This window comes from Marmota flaviventris, chromosome 10 (genome assembly GCF_047511675.1).
Source record: "Marmota flaviventris isolate mMarFla1 chromosome 10, mMarFla1.hap1, whole genome shotgun sequence".
Classification (NCBI taxonomy): Eukaryota; Metazoa; Chordata; class Mammalia; order Rodentia; family Sciuridae; genus Marmota; species Marmota flaviventris.
Genome location: NC_092507.1, coordinates 25,095,242 through 25,117,749, shown reverse-complemented (window position 1 = coordinate 25,117,749; position 22,508 = coordinate 25,095,242). Strand labels below are relative to the sequence as shown.

The 22,508-nt window shown below is 50.7% G+C and overlaps 2 protein-coding genes across 2 annotated transcripts in view; one reads left to right on the top strand and one right to left on the bottom strand.

Annotated features, from left to right (window-relative positions):
• Window positions 1-22,508, top strand: part of Csmd2 (CUB and Sushi multiple domains 2) — a 539,902-nt gene that overhangs the window by 237,138 nt on the left and 280,256 nt on the right. The gene's annotated exons all lie outside the window — the stretch shown is intronic.
• Hmgb4 (high mobility group box 4) lies at window positions 1,643-2,221 on the bottom strand. Its single transcript, XM_027937018.2, has one exon. It carries the CDS (start codon window positions 2,219-2,221, stop codon window positions 1,643-1,645), a length of 579 nt encoding a protein of 192 aa, XP_027792819.2.

The following is a 22,508-nucleotide window of genomic DNA, read 5'->3' as shown; positions in this document are numbered from 1 at the left end:
GCAGCTGGGGGTGATGGGGAGCCGGAGCTTTGCCAGCCCAGGACACATTGCCAAGAGACTAGGCTGCTCCCGCGTGGAGACTTCAGGGTGGGGTCAGGGGTGGTACCCACTCCCTCCCAGCATTCACTCTCCTCATTGTGCCTTGGAGTGCTGTGATTCAGGCCAAGTCCATCTCTGTCACTGGAAGGAAAGTTCTCGCAGGACAAGGACCTAACAACAGTCCATGTGGCGCCTCCCCTTGCCCAACACGGAACCCGGCACTTGAGAAGACTCCCTAACCAGCCTGATTCCAGACAATAAATTTCTAAATCGTTCTTGTTTTACCTCTCATCCCTAATGGCTCACACAATTCTAAAAGACATTTTGAAACTATGTATTTTTACTTTTATTTTGGAAGTTTAAACGGTGCTGTGGAGTAGAAAGTGGGGTTAGGCATGGCATCGGGGAAGTGTGCCACATACCTAACTCGGGGACAGAAAATCAGCTCAGCATCTGAGGCCAGCCTTTGTGATATCAGGAAGTCAAAAGAACCATTTCACAATATTCTGTTTCAATCTACCTTGATTGGAATGAAACGTTGCCCACAGTGTACTGTGGCCTGGGGAAAAAAAATCCAGTTACTGTACAGACACTTGTAGTACCATCCTGCTCACGTCAAATTACCGTCAAGAAGCAGAAAACCTAACTCATGCCATCCTAGGTTCAAAAGAGAGAAACATTCAGTCACATCTTAAGGGTCATGTCCAGGAGGATCGATGCCCAGGGGCTCTACTATTTTGGCCTTGGTCTTAGGCTATTGGGTGGTAATTTGCTGGCAGCTGGCAGCATCTCTGGGAGCGCCACCCTTCCCAGGACTCCTATACAAAGCCCTAGATCTGCTCTAATGGGGTCAGCTTGGGTCATATGCCCATGAGTCAGTGTGGCCAGAGTGATTCTGTCCTCTCATCAAGCCTTGGTCCCAGAAGGGAGTCACAAAAGGGAGTTGGGGTGCTGTGTGTGATGGAGAGGAGGAGTGGGTGCCAGGGGATTATATATTCAACATGCTCCGAGTCTAAGAGCTGTAGTCAGGAACCTCATTTTATTTGCCCAATCAGCATCTCTTCTCGTCCTAACTACGGACACTGCTGGGGTTTCATCCTGGCCCACTAAGGGAAGCTAAGACTTGTTGGAGACTTCGTATCCAGAAGGACTGGAGGAACCCTGGGTCCCTGCCAGTCCATCTGAAGTCCAGCTGCCTAACCTTTGCTGGACGTGGTGCCACTATGGGGTGCACTCCTGTTGACAGTCTTGTCATGTTTCTCTGATGGGACCTAGAGTGGAACCATGAGCTGTGCTCCAGCCTGTCACCCCCACCACCAGAGCTGGGTCTAGTAGTCTTCCCACACCTGACCCCGACCCAAGGAGGGTCTTCCAACCCAGTAGACCACTTGGAACCTGGGGCTCCTGCCTCATGACTCTGACCTTCACATCTCTGCTCCACGCAATTTACACATTGCTGCCACCTGTTCTCCAAGCCACCGCCCACCCCCCACCCCCAGTCCCAACCTCTCTCCAAAGCCACTCAATTCCCCAACACAAGTGGCAACAGCTATTCAAACACCACTCATGAGACCAGGGCCAGGAAGTAGAGTTCAATGGCACTTTATTTTTTTGGACTGGATGTATCCATTTTTCCCAACCCAGGTTTGCCTTTCTGCTGGTTCTTAGCCAGGATTTTCTTCATGCCATGGTTTTGCTTCCGATAGACTTCAAGCTCCTCAAAGTACTTCACTCTCAAGAGAGCTGCTTTCTGTTCATATGGCTGCTTTCCCATCTCTGTTTCTGTAGACCACATCTTCCCACTGGCCTTTGCTACCTGCACCACTGACCAGGTGGGGTTCTCCTTCATCAGCTGGGAATAGTGATCTTGGCAGAAGAGCAGGAAGGATGATGGAGGCCGTCTGGGGGCCAAGGGGTCCCGTTTTCTACGTTTTTTCTTCTTGCCAACGAAGTGCAACATTTCTTCCTGATAGCGGGCTTTGTCGAGCTTGGCCAGGGCTTCATATTTGGCTTTTTCATGCTTTGAGATGGATCTCCATTTTTCTGAACACTTTTTAGAGAACTCTTTAAAACCAAGGTAGGTATTTGGCTGCTGTTCCTTGAGTTTGTTTCTGAAATTCAACAAAAAGTGGATGTAGGAAGAGACGTTCACCTTGGGCTTCAGCTGGACTTCTTCTCCCATGTTCACAAGATCATGCTTTTTTTCTGGATTCAGTACCTTGGACAGCAGAGACTTTTGCGGGCACATCCAGGAGCAATCTACAAGGTGCTCCGCTTGTGGCGATTTTTTTCTCTCTGGGAAGAGCTGCAGTCCCCGGTTGGCCTTTTCAGTGGTGGTCCTATTGTTGGGTCAGAGGAAGAGAATTGTGACGTCACTCTCAAGCGGGCCAATCCTGGCCCCCACTTGCCTGCATTTGCATACAGAGGCTCTGATTGGTTGGTTCCACAAGGGTCATTTTTCATCTCTCCAGAGCGATTGATGGTTTATCAAAAGCAAGCAATGGAGCTGCGGATTCCTCTGGGAACAATCTTCCTTGGCTTCCTGGAGGCAGAGGGGTTTTCTTCTGCTTTGAGGGCTTTAAATCTCTTGGGTGTAGTAACCAGGGTCTGCCTCCCTCGCTGTAAGAGTGTCAGGATGCCGCATCATCCCTTCCAAAGACTGGCTGGAAATAATGAACAGGAGGGGGTGGACGGCCCCCGAGCTGTCATGATAAAATGTGAAGTCTTTCTGTTTGCCTTGAACAGTGGCAGCTCCTGCTGTACAAAGGGTTTAGTAGTAACTCTAAAAATAATCGGCTATGACAGGTGTGACTCTGTTCCTGTCAGGACAAAGTTGTCTAATTTAAAACCTGAGCACTCCGGCTATGAGTATGAACTCTTCATTTCTCTGAAGAAATTTGAGGGGAAAGAGGGAGGAGAAACTTGTGGTTTTATTAATTACCCTCAAGTCCATGAGAATGCAGTAGCATTCTTGACACCTCAGAAGCCTCCCCACGCTCCCAGGCAGGGTCCCCATTCCTTATCGTTAGAACACAAAGCTCTAACTGCCACACTCAGACTAGTTGGCTTCTGTCTTTTTAAAGAATATTTCAGGAAGCTTCCAGTTGGAAGAAAAAGACAAGAAAAGTGTTGTTTGCTGACCTTCAGACCCTGCTCTGTACTTGCTTACGTGGAATTGGATTTAATACAACTCTGTGGTTGGTGATAGTGTCATATTTATAGGATGAGAAAACTGAGTTTCATTGACATGAGAAATAACAAGTTCAAGGTCAAGACAGCTATTAACAGCTGGGAGTGTGGATTTTGACTGGCACTGTCTATCTCAAGCCTATGCTTCATCCTGCCTGCACAGAGCTGTATCCTGGGGGTCCAGGGTCCAGATGTGTGGTCTCCACTGCCGAACCTGACAAGGAAACTTGCCTACAACCACATTACAATTTGCATTTTTGCCAAATCCATTCTTAGGACTCTATGATAATTTCAATTTTTTGGCTTCCATTTAAAAAAAAAAAAGATAGAAAATGATTGGAGTCCCCAGTCCTGAATTCTGGCCCCAGTTCTGCTACAGGTGGTCATGCTGCCTAAGCCATGCCCTTCCTCCCTGTGAGCCCAGGTTTCTCATAAACTAAGCTTTTGAACTCACCAGGGAAGCCCCTCCAGGTGACATGCTGCAGTTTTGTCATCTCAGACGCCAGTGGAGGAAATCTGCATGTGTGTATGTGTGTGTTGGCATCAGGGGGATCTGGCCAATAAAGCAGATTTTTCTGGGGATATTTACCAGCATGGTTAGCTTTTTTCACTCTTCTTCTTTCTCCCAAGGGGCCAGAGACCGGCTCACCTGTTTGTTGAGCTTGAGCTGGCTGCAGAGATAAATGGGATTCTTCCTGAAATCCAAAGATGGGACTTGAGGAGGAACTTTAGCTAAAGTCGACACAGATTAATCAGACTGCTTAGGCATGTATACACATATGCACATGCAGGCATGCGTGCGCGCGTGCACGCGTGCGCGCACACACACACACACAGAGAACAGTTTGTCTATGCTTCTGTGCGTAACTTCCTACCCTTCTCGTGAGGATACAATCCAGGAAGACTAAGCCCATGATAACCATCTGGAGGCTGGCAGATCCAGGAGGAGGCAGCAAGAGTGCAAAGCTATGGCAACCTGTTAGGCCAAACTACCAACTTGCAAGGGAGATGCGGATGTGCCTCTGTCAGGAGGCTAGGGAATCTGATCCCTGGCTTTCTAAGTCAGTGCCAGGGACACGTGTCAGTCTGCCCTTCCATACTCCCTTTCTACCCTTCTCTATTTGGCTCCATCCTGGGAAGCTGACACACAGGGGCCATACGAAGACTCCATGCCCTGTGGCCTCCCTTGCAGTTTGGCCTATGGGGACCCCATTACATCAGGGATGGAGAAAGGTGAAGTTGGGGTATTTGTGCTGCTGATTCCCTTCCCACAGGGTCACCTGGAGCTGGATGCCTCCCCCAACTGCAGGTCTTTGCTCCTCCTAAGTTGTCCCCTCGAAATGACTCTCCTTTCAGGTTCAGGAATTGCTCCCTTCCCCTGTCCCCTCCTGCCTAGGCTGATTACAGCTAGGCTTCTACTGGCCCTTGAGGACTCTGCCACTTTCATATATCCAGTGACTTTCCTGCACCTAGCCCTCACCCTGTAGATCATCACTTTATTAAACACTCCTGGAATTATTCTGAGTCGCCATCTGTTTCCTGCTGACCAAAAGTGCCATGTCACTTGGCTGCCACTGTGCAGGCATCAGTCCAAACCAGAAGGGTATTGAGCCTCTGGAGACCCAAGTGCCCAAAGTCACACAGCCTCGAGTGGCCTGCAGAGGCGGTGCCTGCCACTGTGGGAGAGCGACAAGACACCTGGCCTGGGAATTGTCATCTGAAGCCTCTGCATTATGAGATGACCCCCAGGCAGGCACAGTGATCTAGAGGGGCAGACAGTAAATACATTGTTTTATGAGCTCTAGAGTTTCTATTGCAAGTACTCAATCTGCCATGGTGGCTCAAAAACCACCATAGACAATATAAATGACTGACTGTGTGCCAATAAAACTATATTTACATAAACAGACTGTAGGCTGGGGCTCACTGTTGGGAGTCCCCCCCCTCCAAAGACTAACTTCCCCATCCCCTGAGAAGAGCCATCCAATGGTGAGCCCTGCTGGCTCACATGATCCTTACCCACCAATCAGAAAGCACCCCATGCCAGCTGTCAAACCCTTCAACCGTTAAACTGTCATAACTGTCAAACCACCCCTGGCTCTATAAATATGCAGAGCTGTTCCTCAATAACCAGGCATTTTCTCCGACGACGAGCCTTGTTCGATCTTTCATTGGTGCCGAGACCCAGGAGGGGGAATGCCTCGCTGCTCAAGGGCCCCCCTCTCTCAAGGCTTGCCGTCCTCGTCCACTCTTTCAGCACTGCTACTACTCACACAACACTGGCTCTTCAGTAGGTGAGTTCCCCTATCGGGTATCCAACTTCAGACGGGCTACACAGGGGCTTTGACCGTGATCGTCCAGCAAACCTCTGACGCCCAATCTGGAGGAGAGAAATGCACCCCACCATGACCTTCACAGTCACAGTGGACTCTCTGGAACCTGGTTCATGAGTGGGAGGTCCTGAGGGGTGGAAGAACAGGCACTCCTCTCTCTCTCTCTCTCTCTCAACCATCCTTGTCCCTCTCCTGACCTATGGGGGCCTCTTCTTTCCTCCCTGCAGACTCCCCCTTATTAAATTCTGCACACAAGGTTGGCCTTACTATCAATTAGACAATCAAAGTCAATGGCCCCCAGGAGGATCCCTAGATCCCACAATTCTCAGAGAGCTGTTTAACTTCTGCAAGCACTCGAAAAAGTGGAAGGAGTTCCCCTATGTTTGAGGCTTTTTCTCTTCTTCATTCTCTCCCGACTTATCTGGCAGATGAACCCCCTCCCTACCGACCTCCCACATCGGCTCCGTCCAGCCCCTCAGGTGCTCCCCCTGACTCGGCTGACACCTTTAGTTTCCCCCAAACTAGGTCCTGCTCCCTAGTCCCACAAATCATGGCCTCCTTAAGAGAGGTTGCCGGACCTGAGGGCATTATCCTGGTACATATCCTGTTCTCTATGAATGACCTCATGCAACTCGAGCGAAGGTTGGGCTCATTCACCACAGATCCCACCACTTTCATAAGAGAGTTTCAATGGGTCCTCCAGGCTTATAGCCTCACTTATATGTTATTGGCTAATACTCTCCTTGAGGAATGTACCAGAGTCTGGGAACTTGCCAGAGCCCATGCGGACGAAACTCACAGAGTTAATCCAAATCACCCTCCGGGGCCACTTGCTGCCCCAGATCAAACTCCCAACTGGGATTATACACAAGCTGGCATACAGAGTAGGGACCGATTCTCCGCATGTATTATTGCTGGGCTCAAAAAAGTGGCACATAAGGCTGATAATTTCCAAAATTTACAAGAGACCCCATTGGAATTTCTGGATCAGCTTACAAAAACCCTTAAGCAATAACCTAGATCCCAAAACCCCAGATGGCCGTCATGTCCTTATGACATATTTCCTCTTGCAAAGCTACCCCAACATCTGGGCCAAACTAAAAAAGCTCGAACAAGGCCCTGCCACCCCCCAGACTGAGAAATTTCAGATGCTCGCCCAGGCCCTGCAGGGTGCTTCCTTGGGTCGCTGCCCATCACCACAGGTCAACCCACCCACCCCGGCACCTAATTCAAGTGTGGCAAGGAGGGACATTGGGCCAGGGAATGCCCTGCACCACACACTCCGTGTACCCCATGCCCTAAATGTCAACAACAAGGTCATTGGGGCTCTGACTGTCCTAGATCCCGTGGGAGGCCTATGGCCAGGGAACCCTCTGACCTTTTGGGCATGGCAATCGAAGATTGATGGAGCCTTGGGTCCTTGTCCCTGGCCATAATAATCAATAGACAGGGACCCAGGGTGCGGATTCAGATGGATAGGTGCAAGGATGACTTTCTCCTTGACACTGGGGCTACCTTCTCAGTCCTGACAGAATTCTGGGGGCAAACAGTGCCGTCCACCTCTCCTATTGTCAGGGTAGGAGGAAAGACCATTTTTCCAAGAAAGACTCTTCCCCTATTACCCTGTTCCATAGACAACTTCCCATTCTCTCAGATGTTCCTAGTTATGCCCCAATGTTCAGTTCCTTTGCTCGGTGGAGGTATTTTCTCTAAATTCAATACAACAATCAACATCCGGGCTCCTGGCATCAGTCAGGCCCCAGAATTGGCCTGTTCATCTTTTCTGGCCCTTTTGGTGAGGACTGGCCATTCTGCTCCACTTGTGAGGCTGACATGAAACACCATACTAAAAAGGACCCCTTACCTACGAACCTGGTTGACCTGATTGTATGGGATACCCACACCCCCTCCACCGTTTCCTGCTCACCAGTAAAGATCCTAATACCTTCCCCAATCAGGCTCAATACCCCCTGTCCACAAAAGCTCTTCTGGGCCTACAACCTATTATTCAGGACCTTCTTAGCAAGAAGTACCTCCGTCCTGCTCATTCCCCTTACAATACTCCCATACTAGCAGTAGAAAAGCCCAACAGGTCCTGTCACTTAGTTCAGGACCTACCTCCCTTAGGCCCATACATCCTTTGATTCCCAGCCCATACACCCTGCTGTCTCAGATCCCCCACACTGCCACCTACTTCTCGGTCATAGATTTGATTTAAAGGATGCTTTCTTCTCCATTCCCCTTGCCCCCAAATCACAAGATCTTTTTGCCTTTACCTGGATAGATCCCACCACCAGACATTCTCGAACCTGGACTGTTCTTCCTCAGGGCTTTCAAGATAGTCCACACCTCTTTGGACAAACCTTGGCCTCCGAACTCCAATCTTTTCACCCCCAGTGCCCTGAATCCACCCTCTTGCAATATGTTGATTATCGTCCGGCAAATCTCTTTGCTCACCTGAGGGGAGGAAAGCACCCCACCACAGCCTTTAAGGCTACGGTGGCCCTCAGGGACTCCTCCCTTGGGCAGATTCCTAAAGTCCTAGTCCTTTCACTTTTAAGACTCCGCTGCTAGAGAGACACTTACCCTCCCCTTCCTCTCTCTTGCCCTGCCTCTCCCCTCTTTCCAGCCCTGGAAGTATCTGGCCTCTCCAGGAGGGGTCCCAAAAAGCCAAGGTCTCCCACGGCTCGGGCTCCATCCAGGATGAGAGCTTCAACTGTCAGGATTCGGTGACAACCAATCGCTGCAGCTCGACCCTGCCACTTAGGCACTCCTGATTTTTTGGTTCTTTTGCCAATAAATCAGTTTCCTCCTTCTCTGCGTCCTCTTCCCTCCTCTTTACATGGCTAATGTGCCCTCTCTGCTGGTCGACTCTCCCCTACAATGCCTCTTGATCAAATATAGCACCCAGGTCTGGCCCATTTATCCCTTAGACAACCAAAGCAGATGGCCCCTTTTTGGGTCCCTGGATCCCTCCATTCTAAGGGATCTCTACAATTAAATGGGTAGAGATCACTTATGTCCAGGCTTTCTTCTTGCTCTGATCCAATCCTGCTCTCTGCACCTCTTGCAAACCTCTACAAATTCTTCTAGCCCATCCAAGGGGAGCTCAACAGATGACACAGTTCTCCTACTTTTTTGGCCTTAAAGAGATATCGGGCCTCTCCACAAAAGGCCCAAATAGCATGTAAAGAGGTCACATATCTCTCAAGGGAAAAAGGCCATTACAGTTGACAGAAAACAGTTGATTGTGTCTATACCTACACCAAAGACCAAAGATGACATACTCTCCTTCTTGGTTTGGCTGGGTACTTCAGGGCCTGGAATTTCTCCCTCCTCACCAGGCCGCTATATAATCTGGCCAAGGACCCCCAAGATGAACCCCTACTCTCAGCAGTAGGGAAGCTCTTTAAAAAGGTCCTCCTCTGGGCACCCACCCTGCTTCTCCCCGACCTCTCCCGACCCTTCACCCTCTATATACATGAGAAACAGGGACAAAGTCTGGGCATTCTGAGTCAGGAATATGGCCCCACATTTGTACCAGTGGCCTACCTATCCAAACAGCTTGACCCCACCATCAGGGGCTGGCCCCCATGCCTCAGAGCCCTAGCAGTGGCCCAAGACCTCCAGAAAGAAGCACACAAGCTTACCTTGGGCTCCCCACTAACCATCTCATCTCCTCACTGTCTAAAGGATTTTCTCACTTACAAGGGGCTACAGTCACTTCCTCCTTCCAGAGTTCTATCCCTCCTTGTCTCATTCCTTGACCCTGCCTCCCTCCTCCCATCTTCTCCCTCACAAGATCCTGTCCACAAATGCCTGGAGATATTAGAGACGATTTTACCCTGCCCTACTACCATTTCTGAGGGACCCCTGCCCTCTTATACACGAAGGGGTTAAAGTGGCAGGGTATGCTGTCGTTTCCCTCGCATCCATCATACAGGCAAAACCTCTCCCACTCAATACCACCAACCAACAAGCTGAACTCATAGCTGCCACAAGGGCATGCGAGCTAGAGGAGGGAAAAACCCTCTCCCTATATAATATGTCTTCCATATCCTGATCTCCCACACTCCAGGCTGCCTTCCCAACTGGGAATAATCCATTGCAAGGCCCACCAAACTGACTCCTCCCTTAATACTATGGGGAATTCCAAGACCGATCAAGTGGCTTGATCAGCCGCCCTACAGAGTTTTACCTCCTCTCCGCTACTCTTCATTACCACTGGGGATCTGCCCAAAGATCCCCAACAACTCTTCCAGTTTCTTCACTCTCTATTCCATTCTAGTCCAGAGTCTCACTACTTTCCTTCACTCTTTTTTCACCCTTTCCCCACACAATAAGACCCTCCTACAACAGATCACTTCCCCTTGTCAGATCTGCCAGAGAACCAATACCAATACTCCATTAACACCTAAACTTTCCCTTCTCATCAGGCCCGCTGTCATACCCCAGCTGCAGACTGGCAGATTGATTTCACCAACATGCCCCGAGTAAAAAACATTTTTATCTTCTTGTATTGGTAGATACTTTTTCGGGATGGGTCGAAGCCTTTCCCACTTCTAACAAATGGGCCTCTAGGGTAGTTGATCTCTTGTTGCTTACTCACATAATCCCCCGTTTGGGGATGCCTACTTCTATCCAATCAGACGATGGCCCAGAATTCACCTCGCAGATAACTCAGGGACTGGCTCACATGCTATCACTCCCTTGGCATTTCCATTGCCCTTACCACCCCCAGGCTTCCAGAAAGGTTGAAAGGACCAATCGGTCCCTTAGACCCTCACCAAGCTTACCATGGAATTAAGCCTGGACTGGGTAAAGGTGCTCCCCTTGGCTTTATTGTGATTAGAACCTTGCTAAAGAAGCCTTCTAATCTCTCACCTTTTGAAGTCATGTATGGCCGTCCCCTTGTTCCTCCCGGACTGCCTACAGAACCCCTACCCATCTCAGAAACCTATGCCCTGCCCCTCCTCTTCCATCTACGCTCTGAACTCTGAAGCTATCAAGACTGGCTCCTTCCTGACCCCAGTCATAAAACTTAATGTATTTACTGTCTGCCCCTCTAGATCACCTCCTTAACACCTGGTCAACTAGTTTACTATTGCCCACGGGGGGAAAAGCCCCCTCTAAAACCAAAATGGGAGGGTCCTGCTCAGGTGATTATGTGCACTCCCTCGGCGGCCAAACTCAAGCTGTTTAATATCCAACTTACCCCGTGGATTCACATTTCCAGGCTTAAGCCCAGCACTCCTACACCTTCATCAGAAGAGCCAATGATCGTCACCTGTCATTAAGTACTCTTGTCATCCCTCCCCACAAGATCCCCTCAAGCTCCGCCGATCCCCTCAAGCTCCGCTGATCCTGTGTCTCCATTCTTAGCCCAATACCTAATGCTCCCCCTCATTTCTGGCCCCTCTTGGGTCCTCTCTTCACCCTATGTCTGGAGATTCAAAGCAAGTGACCCTAAGGGCCCCCTCCAGCCAGACCCCCTTCTCCTCCTTACAGACCCCCACTTGCTTGGATCTGGCTGGTAGTGGGACCGTTGTGTGTTGTCCTTCTGACAAACCACTTAGGTGTCCAGAACATGATGACCCCTGAATAAGTGTAAACTACCTTTATCATAAGAGAGCACTTTACCAGTTTCCTTCTGGGCCTAAGGAGGAACATGTGTGTTATGAAATGACCCCCAGGCAGGCACAGTGATCTAGAGGGGCAGACAGTAAATACATTAAGTTTTATGAGCTCTAGAGTTTCTGTTGCAAGTACTCAATCTGCCATGGTGGCTCAAAAGCCACCATAGACAATACAAATGACTGTGACTATGTGCCAATAAAACTATATTTACATAAACAGGCTGTAGGCTGGGGGTCACAAGTCTGCTGAGCCCTGGTCCAGAGATGTGAGTTTAGTATTTCCAAACATTTCAGCTGTAGTCTGATAAGAAATGCATTTTACATCATGATTCATTTATATATATGCTTATTATGTATTTAATGCTTACTATGTGATCATGGTATGTGTATCAATTCATTTAATTCTTATAACAACCCTGAGTGCTGCTATTTTTATCCTCAGTGTAAAGATAAAGGCAGCTAAGCATGGAGGTCACATAAACAATAACTTGTACCAAACTCTACTTACTACATGTGTGATAGACTCTCATTTTCTAGTCTGTTAGTCTCCGCTACCTTCTTTTGTTATTTGCAATACAATCCACAGACTGATTTCATGACCTACTAATGGAAAAATTCTGCCTGGGCAAGTCCCCTTGAAGACCGTGAGCGCCCCTTTCCTTGGTGGTAGTTCCATGGCCCTTGGAGCCAGACAGAGATGAATTCAAATTCTCTAGCTCTGCCCTTACAGCAGATAATGTGGTCAAGACTAATCCTTTTACAACTGTGTCTGTAGGAAGTAGTGAGGTGGATGATAAAGCCCATATTTAAATGATGGGAGTAAAAGCAGCTGGCCTGCCTGTCCCCTGCAGCATGGGCTGGAAAAGGACAGTGACTTCAGAATGGGGGAAGCTAACAGGCACCACCTCAGCCAACTGGTCGAAGGGGAGGGTGGTAGTAACGGGACACCCTGATATCACCACACCCCCACTTTCTCTGATGTCACAATAGAACATCTCACCGCATGGTGTCCTTCCCCCAGATCCATACCCAGTTCTTAATCCTGAAAAAAGCATTAAATAAACTCAATTTCAGGGACAAAAACAATCTCTGAGCAACCAATTCTATACGGTTATTTAGGATATCTTAAAAGAATCAAGTGAGGTATAAACACAAAATTTCTATACTATTTTTGCAACTCTGTTCTTATTTCAAAATAAAGTATTTTTAAAAGAAATCTCCCAATTGATAGTAATATACACCCAGCATTAAGCCATGCTGCGCTTAATGTCCATCATCTCCAGGAACCTCAGGGTCCGAGTCGACCCTCAGTTGCAGCAGCATATGCCCCCCACACCCTCCCCCTGCACCCCACCTACCACGGTCAAAGGATTTCTCAAATTCAAGGGCACCCAGGCATTGCTTAGCTCTGCAAAGTGCTAGGGCTCAAGTACAACAACCAGACCCAAAGTACCCAGGACAGGCACCTCTTCTTGTCCTCCCTCCTGGAATGGGACTCACTGGTTGAACTTACGCTCTGAGCAAGGTGTCTATGGCTGGTCAGATCATCACCCGCCAATGAGCCACATCCCGGAAACCTGTGAACCTGTTGCCTCCCCTGGCAGAAGGGACCTTGAAGATGAGATTATATCTAGGCTCTTGAGATGGGGAGGTTTGCCTGGCTTCTCCAGGTGGCTCTGGAATTATCACCTGGTCCTCTGAAGAGGAGGGCAAGAGTGTCCATCCTGCAAGACATGATGACAGATGTAGAGATGGGAGTCAGAGACTTGAAGGTCCTAAACTGGCTTTGAAAATGGAGAAAGAGAAGCTAAGAAATGAAGGTGGTCACTAGAAGCTGGAAGCTTGAACCACCAGAGGGGGAGCCCTGCTGACCCCTCCATCTTGGCCCAGGGATAAATCTGTTTGGGACTTCTCACCTCCATAAGTATAAGACAGTAAGTTCGAGTTGCTTAAGCCACTACATCGGTGGTAATTCACTCAAGTAGCCGTAGGAAATGAGCACATTATCTTTCGTGTGCAGCTGGTGGTCTGCAATTTTTCCCATGCTATTCCTAACCCCCGCTTACGTTAATAAAGATGAAAAATCTACACCATTGCTTATTGGATTAGATGTGGGGCAGGGAGCAGGATCCACTTAATTTTACACACTCGTCCTCACTCACTTGCTGACTCATTAAGTCACTAATTCCTTCATTCGCTCACCAATTAATTCACTCTTATATTTGCTCAGTTCATTCACTCACACGTGCACACACATCTCAATAAATAGTTCTGGAGTTGCTGGGGCGGTGTGGCTGCTTCTTCAATGACCAGTGACGAGCAGTTTGAGAGGTGGCTGCAGCATAGGGATGCACATGTACATTGAGGGCTCCAGCATAGGGATGCACACGTACACTGAGGGCTCCAGCACAGGGATGCACACATACACTGAAGGCTCCAGCGTAGGGATGCACATGTACACTGAGGGCTCCCTGCCTATGAGAAGCCAGGCAGGGGCAGGGCAAGGCCATGAGCAGTTAGACCCAGACTCCTTGGCATTGACCTCATGCCAGGAACTGATAATCAAGAGAAACCATGGTATTTCCATGAAATGATGATAATGGTTTAGAAGCATCATCTCTGAAAGCTGAGAGAGAGAGAGAAAGATATCTGTCCCACACCACACAGCAATGAGTGGCTTCAAATTTGGGTTTATTTGACTCCTCAGTTCATGTATTTGGCCTCTACTGAGTCTGGAACTTCCTGACACTGAGGCCAAGGGAGGAAGAAACCAGATGGAACAAGGCCAAGTGCTTCAGGAAGTGGACAGGTGGAAGGAGAATAAATGGCCTAAATCTGAACATTTAAAGGGACTCAAGCAAGTCTTTCCTCACACTGGTTGGTTCTCATTCGTGGAAGATCTAGTCCCTTTGTCTCCTGGTCATGGGATGCTGCAGGTCCAGCAGGTAGACTGACCCATAGAACTTCACCTGCATCTAGAGGTACCCACAGAGCCTGGATCCACTCCAGGGCAGAGGCTGAGCAAAGCTGGGTGTTATGTCACCACCCAGCCCAATGGCCTTGTGGACAGCCAGACAGGAAATGGGACAGATGACCAGGCACAGGAATGGGATCAACATGGAGAGGAGCAGGCAAGCCTTTACCTCTAGCAAAGTCTAGAATAGGTTTAGGACAAAGCCAAGTCCAGGAGGAATACCCCCACGCTTTATGTGAGGACCCAGATCATTCAGCCCATTCCACTGACTCTTCCAACCACGTGGACATCTTGTGACTGGCCTGCCTAATATCTCTCCCTTCTTTTGAGAATATTCCTTCTTTTGGAGAACTGTTCCCACACCAATTGTTATGCTTTGGATACGAGGTGTCCCCCAGAAGTGAGATACTGCCGTAATTTTTTACAGGTGAAATGATTAGATTATGAGAGTTGTAGTCTAGTCAGTGGATTAATCCATTGATATGGATTAACAGGGTGGTAACTGTAGACAGGTAGGGTGTGACTGGAGGAGGTAGGTCCCTTGGGGGGACATGACTCGGGGGTTTATATTTCATCTCAGGTGAACCCAGTTCTCCCTCTCTCTCTTTCTCTCCTTCCTTGTTCCCATGTCGGGACTGTTCCCTCCATCTCGTCCTTCCACCATGAAATCCTGCTTCACTTTGGCTCCAGAGCTATGGAGTCAGTGTCTAGGGACTGAAGCTCTGAAACCATGAGCCAAAATCTAAACTTTTACTCCTCTGTGTGGCTCTTATTGAGTCTTTTGGCCGCAGTGACAAAAAAGCTAACTGAAACACCAGGCCAGGGCTCCTCCTGAGACCCACGCACTGGCCCCAGGGATGGGCACATCGCCCACCTGAACTGATCAGGGGCCTCCACGGGCTTTCTCTAATGAGAACTGAGATCTTCGGGTTCTCTCTGATGATGGAGGTGAGAGGTGCGTCAGGGACGAGGATGGCCATGGTCCTGGCCTCACATAGTCGCCATCTGCCATAGAGAGAATGAGGCCAGCAGAGCATGGCAGGAGTGAGCCCAGAGAGGGACGTGTGGCATTGGCACTCCTGGTTCAGAGCATTCATTTCTTATTTGTTCTTTTAAGATATAATGACAGTCGAGTGTATTTTGACATATCATGGAATATATCTTATTCTAATTGGGATCCCAGTCTTGAGGTGGTGCCTGATGGGGAGGCTCATTGTGGTGAGTTCGTCCATGTACATAGGAAAGTTATGCCCAATTTGTTCCTATCCCCTGCCTTTCCCTCCATCCCCCTTTGTCTAATCCAAGAGAGTTAAAATCAGCAAACTACAGTGACACAGCCACATTAATGTTTATAGCAGCTCAATTTACAATAACCAAGCAGTGGAACCAACCTAGATGCCCTTCAACAGATGAATGGATAAAGAAAATGTGGTATATATACACAATGGAATACTGCTATGACATTTACTGGTGAATGAATGGAAATAAATAAAATAAGCCAATCCCCCAAAAAACAAAGATGGAATGTTCTCTCTGATATGTGGATGCTAACACCCAATAAGGGGATGGGGAGGGGATGGGGAGGGGATGCACCTTACAGCACTAGTGTGTGTGTCTGGCCCTTGCTCTGGGCAGGCCCTGTGCTGGGAGTGTCTGTGTGCTCCTCCCCCTTCACCCTCTTGACAGGGGGCCCCGTGGTCCGTGCTACTGTGGACCTTATTAAATGGACAGCAAAGCTTAGCCCAAAGCAGGCCTGTTACTTATCCAAAGAGTAAATTCAGAGCTGAGATTACCGGGCAGGCTCCCCCCAGACCCCAGGGCTAAACCTCTACCTCAAACTGCTTTCCACCCTGTGCAGGAGTCCCTTTGCCCAGAGAGGACTGGGAACATGGCGGTGGACAGCCAGGCAAACACGGCCTGTTGACCCCTCCAAAGCCATCAGCAAACATTCCCTTCCCTCTGCATGAGACTCGCTACCCAAATGGCACCTCTGGGGGACTCTGCAGGGCATGCACTGCCACCTCTCTGCCAGGGCAGCTTCCTTCTCTAAATCACATCTGCCACTAACAGGGGAAGTTGGTTGGCTGGGGAGCGGGAGCTGGGGGAGGGGCTAAGAGTGGGGACTAGCTGCTCGGGGTACCACAGAGCATGCTGTCCTTCCACCCAGCACAGTTCTGTCCCCACGCTTCTCTGGGGTCTACCCTAGGCTTTTCTGGGGTCTGCTTAATCCTTGTCCTCTGGAGGAAGGATTCAAGGGACTGGTAAGACCCCGGCTCCTCCTCTCAGACCTAAGCAAGGTTGGAATACAGCTCACACCTACCAGGTACCTACTGTGTCAGGCACGGTTCTGGACACATGGACAGAAGCACAGTCTTTCAAGGAGTCCCATCGCACAGAGAGGAAGCTGAGGCTTAGAGGAGGCCTGTCACACGTCCATGCCCACATAGCTGATAGACGATGGAGCCTGGATTCAAATACAGGACTGTCCAGTTCCAGAGGCCTGGCCCTCAGCCCTTATCCTTCCTGAACCTATTGCTTTTGTGTCGGGAGCAGACAGGGCATGAACCAGACAGTCTCCGTTTAGGCAGAGAAGTGAGCAAGGGAGGGGGTCAGGGTGGAGTTCAAGGCCCTGTGGTCACCAGGCTGTGAAGGCTGGAGCAGGCCCACAGGACATCACACAAGGGGCAGGGTGAGGAGGCAGCTACGGAAGAGGAAGAAGTGATACTGGGGCCCTTTCCCCAGTGCCCCTGGAAGGCAGCCCCGCTGAGCCTTTCCTCATCAAATGTGAGTGCTCAGCCCTTGTGTCCACCAAGTAACCCCAAATCAGGGACCCCAGGGCCCTGTCTTCCAGATAGAAGTTCCATGCACTGATTAGCTCAGCTTGTGTCAGGTGACCACTCTGATCCAATCAGCTTCGACCCAAAGATCACATGAAGGCTGCCCCTTCCAGGATCTGTGGATCGAGGAAGGAAGGCTGATCCTCAAAGCCTTCCAGTGCGCGGAAAAGAGGGGGAACTGCCCGATTGAAACCTAGAGACACGACAAGGAAGGAGTTGGCAGCGCTGGCAGGATGCGTCACAAACCAGGCGCCACCAATTCCCACCTTCAGACCTGAACCCGTCTGTCACTGCCACACCAGGGCTGCCTCCTCTCCTCTGGGCCGGAAGCCCACCACCCCTCAGTTCTAGGAAAGGAGGGAAAGTGACATGGAGCCACCCCCAGGACTTTCTCCAAACGTCAGGAGCAAAGCCCTGGTCCCCAGGGCAGACACAGCCGGAGCCATGTCCCCATGCTCCCAGGAGCAGACACATGTCCTCCAGAGGGCCAGGCGTCAGGAAGGAAGACATCCACCTGCCGCGGTCCCTGTGGACTCCCTGGAGCTCCCCAAGCAGGAACGAGCTCTGATAACTGGTTGAGTGTATCCGTTTCTTCTGGGAGAGAAGGGACATTTGCCCACCGGGCTTCCTAGGCCCCTCTGCGGCTGCACTGGGGAGGCGCCCACCTCTGAGGAGTGTCCCAGGAGGGGGCAGCAGCTGCTGGGAGAATGGGGAGCAATCCAGGCGGAGGGACTGAGGAGGTGGTGACGGTGATAGGGATGGTCCACCTAAAGGAGGAGGGGTAGCCAGAGGAGGCGTGGGGTGGGCACGGGCGGGAAGAGAGAACTGGCAGGGAGATGAGTGCTTGCTGTAGGAGACATGGCAAGGTCGTGACTGCTGGGCTTCCTACCCAGCTGGGGACAGGGCCTGGGAGGCGCTGAAGTCTTTCCCAAATCTAAGAGCTGAAGACTTGTCCTTCTGATGGGAGGGGGGACCGTCGTGAGATGTTGACAGCGCCTCACCGCCTGCGTTCATTCCTGCAGACTCACAAGCCTGTATAGGAAGCAGCCTTGGCCCCTCCACCATCGCCACTCCAGGGACCAGCTGGCGCTCCCTCCCGAGGCTCAGCCCATCACCCTGCCCAGTGCCCACAGTGCCCATGGCGCCCCAGCACCCGCCGCCGCAGCCCACAGCGCCTGTGCGCTCCCGCTCCTGCCAGCTGAGGCTTGCCCTTTCTGAGAATTGGTTGGGTTTGTTGCCAGCTCTGTCAGTGCCAGTCATACTTGTTATTGTAATTATGTGATTTAAATTAAACATCACATAACTGATGAAATACGAGTGTGAGAGGAATCTAGTCGCAGCGATGGAAGCTCCATTGGAGGCTTTGGAGTGACTCCACCCAGGAGCGTCTCTGCAAAGAATTGCTTCCTCAATACTGTACCCCCCTGGAGGAGCCCCCCCCAGGGACAGGGGAGTCCGGAACAAGCTTCCCTGGGGACCAGCACCGTGCCTGGCGCACAGTAGGTGCTCAATACATATTTGCTGCCTGGAAGACCTGGAGCAAAACTGGAAATGGAGAATGTCGTTACGGTTGTGATGGACACAAGGTAGATACCGTGTGGACCACATCCAGGGTCAGAGGAAAGGCCTCGATCCTGCGTTACACGATTGTCAATTACATGGATGTTGAAGTCATTTTACGTTATGATGGAACATTTACACTGTGTTTGGCACTTTTATGATGCTGTACTTGGAAATGAAATTTTAACTCACTAACCCGATTGTCGGTGAGACTCCTATGGTGGGGCCAGCAACATTTTTTCCTGCAAATATTTTTAGCTTTGCAAGTCATTGTCTCTGGCACAATGACTCAACTCTGCCATTGGGACACCGAGGCAGCCACAGATGCTGTGTAAATGTGCACAAGGTGTGCCTGTGACCCAGGGGAACTATCTACACAGACAGGCAGCAAGCCACAGCCGGCCAGTCCCTGTTCTGTGGCGTGGGTCACCAGGCAAGGTGCAGTGTTGCCAGAGATACTGACACCAAGAGCCTCTTCCCCTGGCCCCACAGAGCTCACCTTCTAACAGGAAGGTGGTCACATCAAAAGATGATTGCAGTTTGGTGTACCCAAAACGGTGGCTGGTGTGCGTCCTTGGTGTGGAGGGAGCTTACAGGGTGGAGGGGCGAGGTGGGGGAGGGGCAGTGGGCCAGGTTTATGGACCCGCACTGTTTCACCAGGTAGTCAGGTGGGGCGATGGGAACGGGCTTCCCAGGGAAAGGGAAGAGCGTGTGCAAAGGCACAGGGGCGTAGCACAGTGTCGTCCCTGTGCCAGAACATATGAGCCCCTTGGTTCGGCTGGAGCCCAGAGCAGGTTTCATCAGGGAAGGAAGGTGATTTTAGGTTTAGACTTTTTCTGAATCCTGTGGTGCACCCTTCACCGCTGGCCTTCCAGCAAGGCAGGGCCTTGACCCATCCCAGAGCATGGAAGGTGGCTGGGAGCAGAGGGCAGGCCAGAGGCTGTCTCTGCAGCCCTGTGGGAAGCCACGGGGTTGTGAGGCGTGAGGTGGGGAGAGCTGGCCACAACTGCCCTAGGGGCACAGGGGAGGGTGGGATCTGGGTTGGGTGACGGGGAGGGGTGTTCTAAAGAGCATGTAGAGCTGGGAAGCTTCAGTGTGACCAGAGCACAGCAACCAACCCCACGTCCACCCCAGGTAGCCTGGAGTTGAGTCTTTATCGGGATCCCAGGCCCCGGGGGCTGCCTGCATGAAGGTACAGGCAGGTGCCTCTGGGGAAGAGCCTGGGGAGGCCAAGGGGCCCTTTTCAAAGGCCAGAGCTGAGGGAGCTGTGGCTCCCACTCCCAGGGCCTGGCCTCCTAGAGGTCTGCACGAGTTTCTGAAACCCGTCTAATATCTTGGGTTGTCTTGGGAAAGGGCTCGTCGTCACACATAGAACCCAGGCACCTGCTGTCGGAAGGTGATCATGGAAATCACTGTGCTGAGACCAGGTGTCAGCACGGAGTTGACAAAGGTTTGCTGCAGGGAGCAGAGGTAGCTTGGCCAGGGGCAGGAGCAGGAACCAGTCTCCTATAAGGACCTTGGTGCCCTTGGCTGACCACTGACCAAGACCCAAGGGCTTCCCTGCTTGCACCCTGGGGTCCTGTCCAACCCTGGTGGCTGGTGAGAAGGGAAGAGGGCTTGGGAGCACCGAAAGGGCAGCGAGAGCCTCCCTCCCCTGTCTTCCATCCCCCCAGCATCCTCGGGCACGGAGGGGTGGGTGAGCTCAGCACCAAAATGCAGGGAGCTTCACCCCTGAGTCCCACATGGGCTGTGTGCGTGGCTTAGTTGGGGGACATCTCCCATGGAAGCTCTCGGGACATGAAGCCAGATGCCATTGACCCAGGAGTGGACCCTGCACGGAGAATGGTGCATCACAGCTGGGATCTGAGGTGACAGAATTCCGGGGACTCCACAGGTCCAGGAAGCTCAGAGCCCTCGCACACTCTGGCTTGGCTGGTGCATGAAGGAACCTTGTCCAGAGGCTGCCAGTTTCCAGGGATGCCAGGATTTAAACCATGATCTCCTTTCTCTCCAATTCCTTGAGAGTCCCTGTGGTCATCATGTGGGGAGTGTCTCCTAGCACCCCCAAATCCCGACTGCACAAAAAGCTTCTAAGAAGAGATGGATGGCTCCCCACGCAGTCCAGTCCGCCCTGAGCCTTCCCATTAGCAAGAGAAAGGCTCAGAGCTTTGTGCTGAGGAACTCAGAGCCACGACTTCCCTAATCAGCCACAGGCATTAAACGGAGCGACTTTTATTTTGATTCTCCCCTAGCCAGATTCCATTAATGAAGCCCCATTTAACGGAAGTCAATTTACCAAAAAGAAAAAAAAAAATTGAGTGTAATTGCTTAAATACATTTTATGTTGTACTGCAACAGCAATTTACTGGGCGAACTTGGAATTCCCCAGGCCCCCCATAGTGAAGTTAATGTGGACAGAAAGGTTTGAAGGGGAGAATCTCTCTTTGTGTTTCTCTCCTTTAATTACGATTCTAAGAGGGAGCAAAATTAAAGAGGATCCTGGTGGGGTGGGGAAGAAGGAGGGAAAGAACAGGAACAGAACAGAAGGAATTCAGCCTCAATGCTTCCGCTGCCCTCCCTTTGTGTTTGCCTATAGATGACACTCTAATGCAATGGCTCAGTTCCTGGGTCCTGAGTGGGTTGGCCTGGGTTCGAATCCCACCTCTGCCACTGAATAGCTGTGTGACCTTGAGGAAGTTTCCTTACCTCTCTCTGCAGCCAGAGGATGCAGCAGGAAAGGGCACACAGAGCAGCAAGGGTAAAAGCAGAGAAGCTCAGAAAAGCAGCGTGTGTTCCAGGACCAAACTCTTCTGTTTGACTAGAGAACTGTGTGCACATGTGTGCACACTGTCTGTGTGTGCACACTCAAGATGAAAAGACAGATGGGTGTCAGACCAGGCAGGCTCCACTGAGAAGGTGCCATTTGATCAAAGGCCTGGAGGAAGAAAGAGGGTGAGGCAGCTGGAGGTCTGGGAGAAAAGTCAAGAGTAGCAGGCAGCAGGAACAGCATGTGCAAAGGCCCTGAGGCGGGAGCAGGCCTGGCCAGTATTGAACAGCAAGGAGTCCCACATGGCTGGAGCCTAAAGAATAAAGAGAATAGAAGAGGAGGAGGCAGGAGAATGCAGGGCAACTGGCTTTTTTAAAGGCCTTACTGTAGGTCAACCTAAGTTACTCTGAGTTATTAGAGCCACTGAAGACTCATTTTGCTTTGTTTTATTTTCAATTAACTCTATTAAGTTATAATTTACATAAAATAAAATCACCCATTGTAAATGTACAGTTCTTTGGGGCTTTGACAATGCTGTACCTACCATATTTTCGTATTTCATTCAAGACATGGAATCTTTCCAGGGCCCTCTTGAACTCCCTCCCAGCCTACCTGCTCCCCTGACCCCCAGCACCCCCAACCTCTCTCTGCCCGGCCATGAGTCTTTTCCAGTGTCCCTGTGAACGGAGTCACCCTGTGTACCCCTCCGTCCTCCCAGTGCTCGGTGTGAGGCCTCTCAGTGTCCCCGTGCCATCCCACACACTGGCAGGTCCCCCTATTGCAGGATTTGGAGCAAGGTCTGACACCATCTCGGTGGCCAAGTTTGCTGAGGTCCTGCCTATTGAGAGTCAAGAAAACTCTCAAATGCTCAACATGGAAGCCTGCAGATGTGGGGACAGTACAGAGGAAAGATGCCTAGGGTCCTGGGAGATTAACCTTGGAAATGAACACTCTGGGGAATTCCTGAGAGCCAGAAAGGTGTGGGAGAGACTGGAGGTGGGAGATGCTCTCAGGGTTTCTCAAGTTAAAGCGACCTGGTTAAAGTCATCACCTGGTCTCAGGAGCTGGGGAAGTCCTGCTGATTCCCAGTTACAATCTCCCTCATTAATCTCACCTTGCTCTTGAGACCCCAGCACCCCACCTCCACCCCACCTCATTCCATTTGGCAGTAAA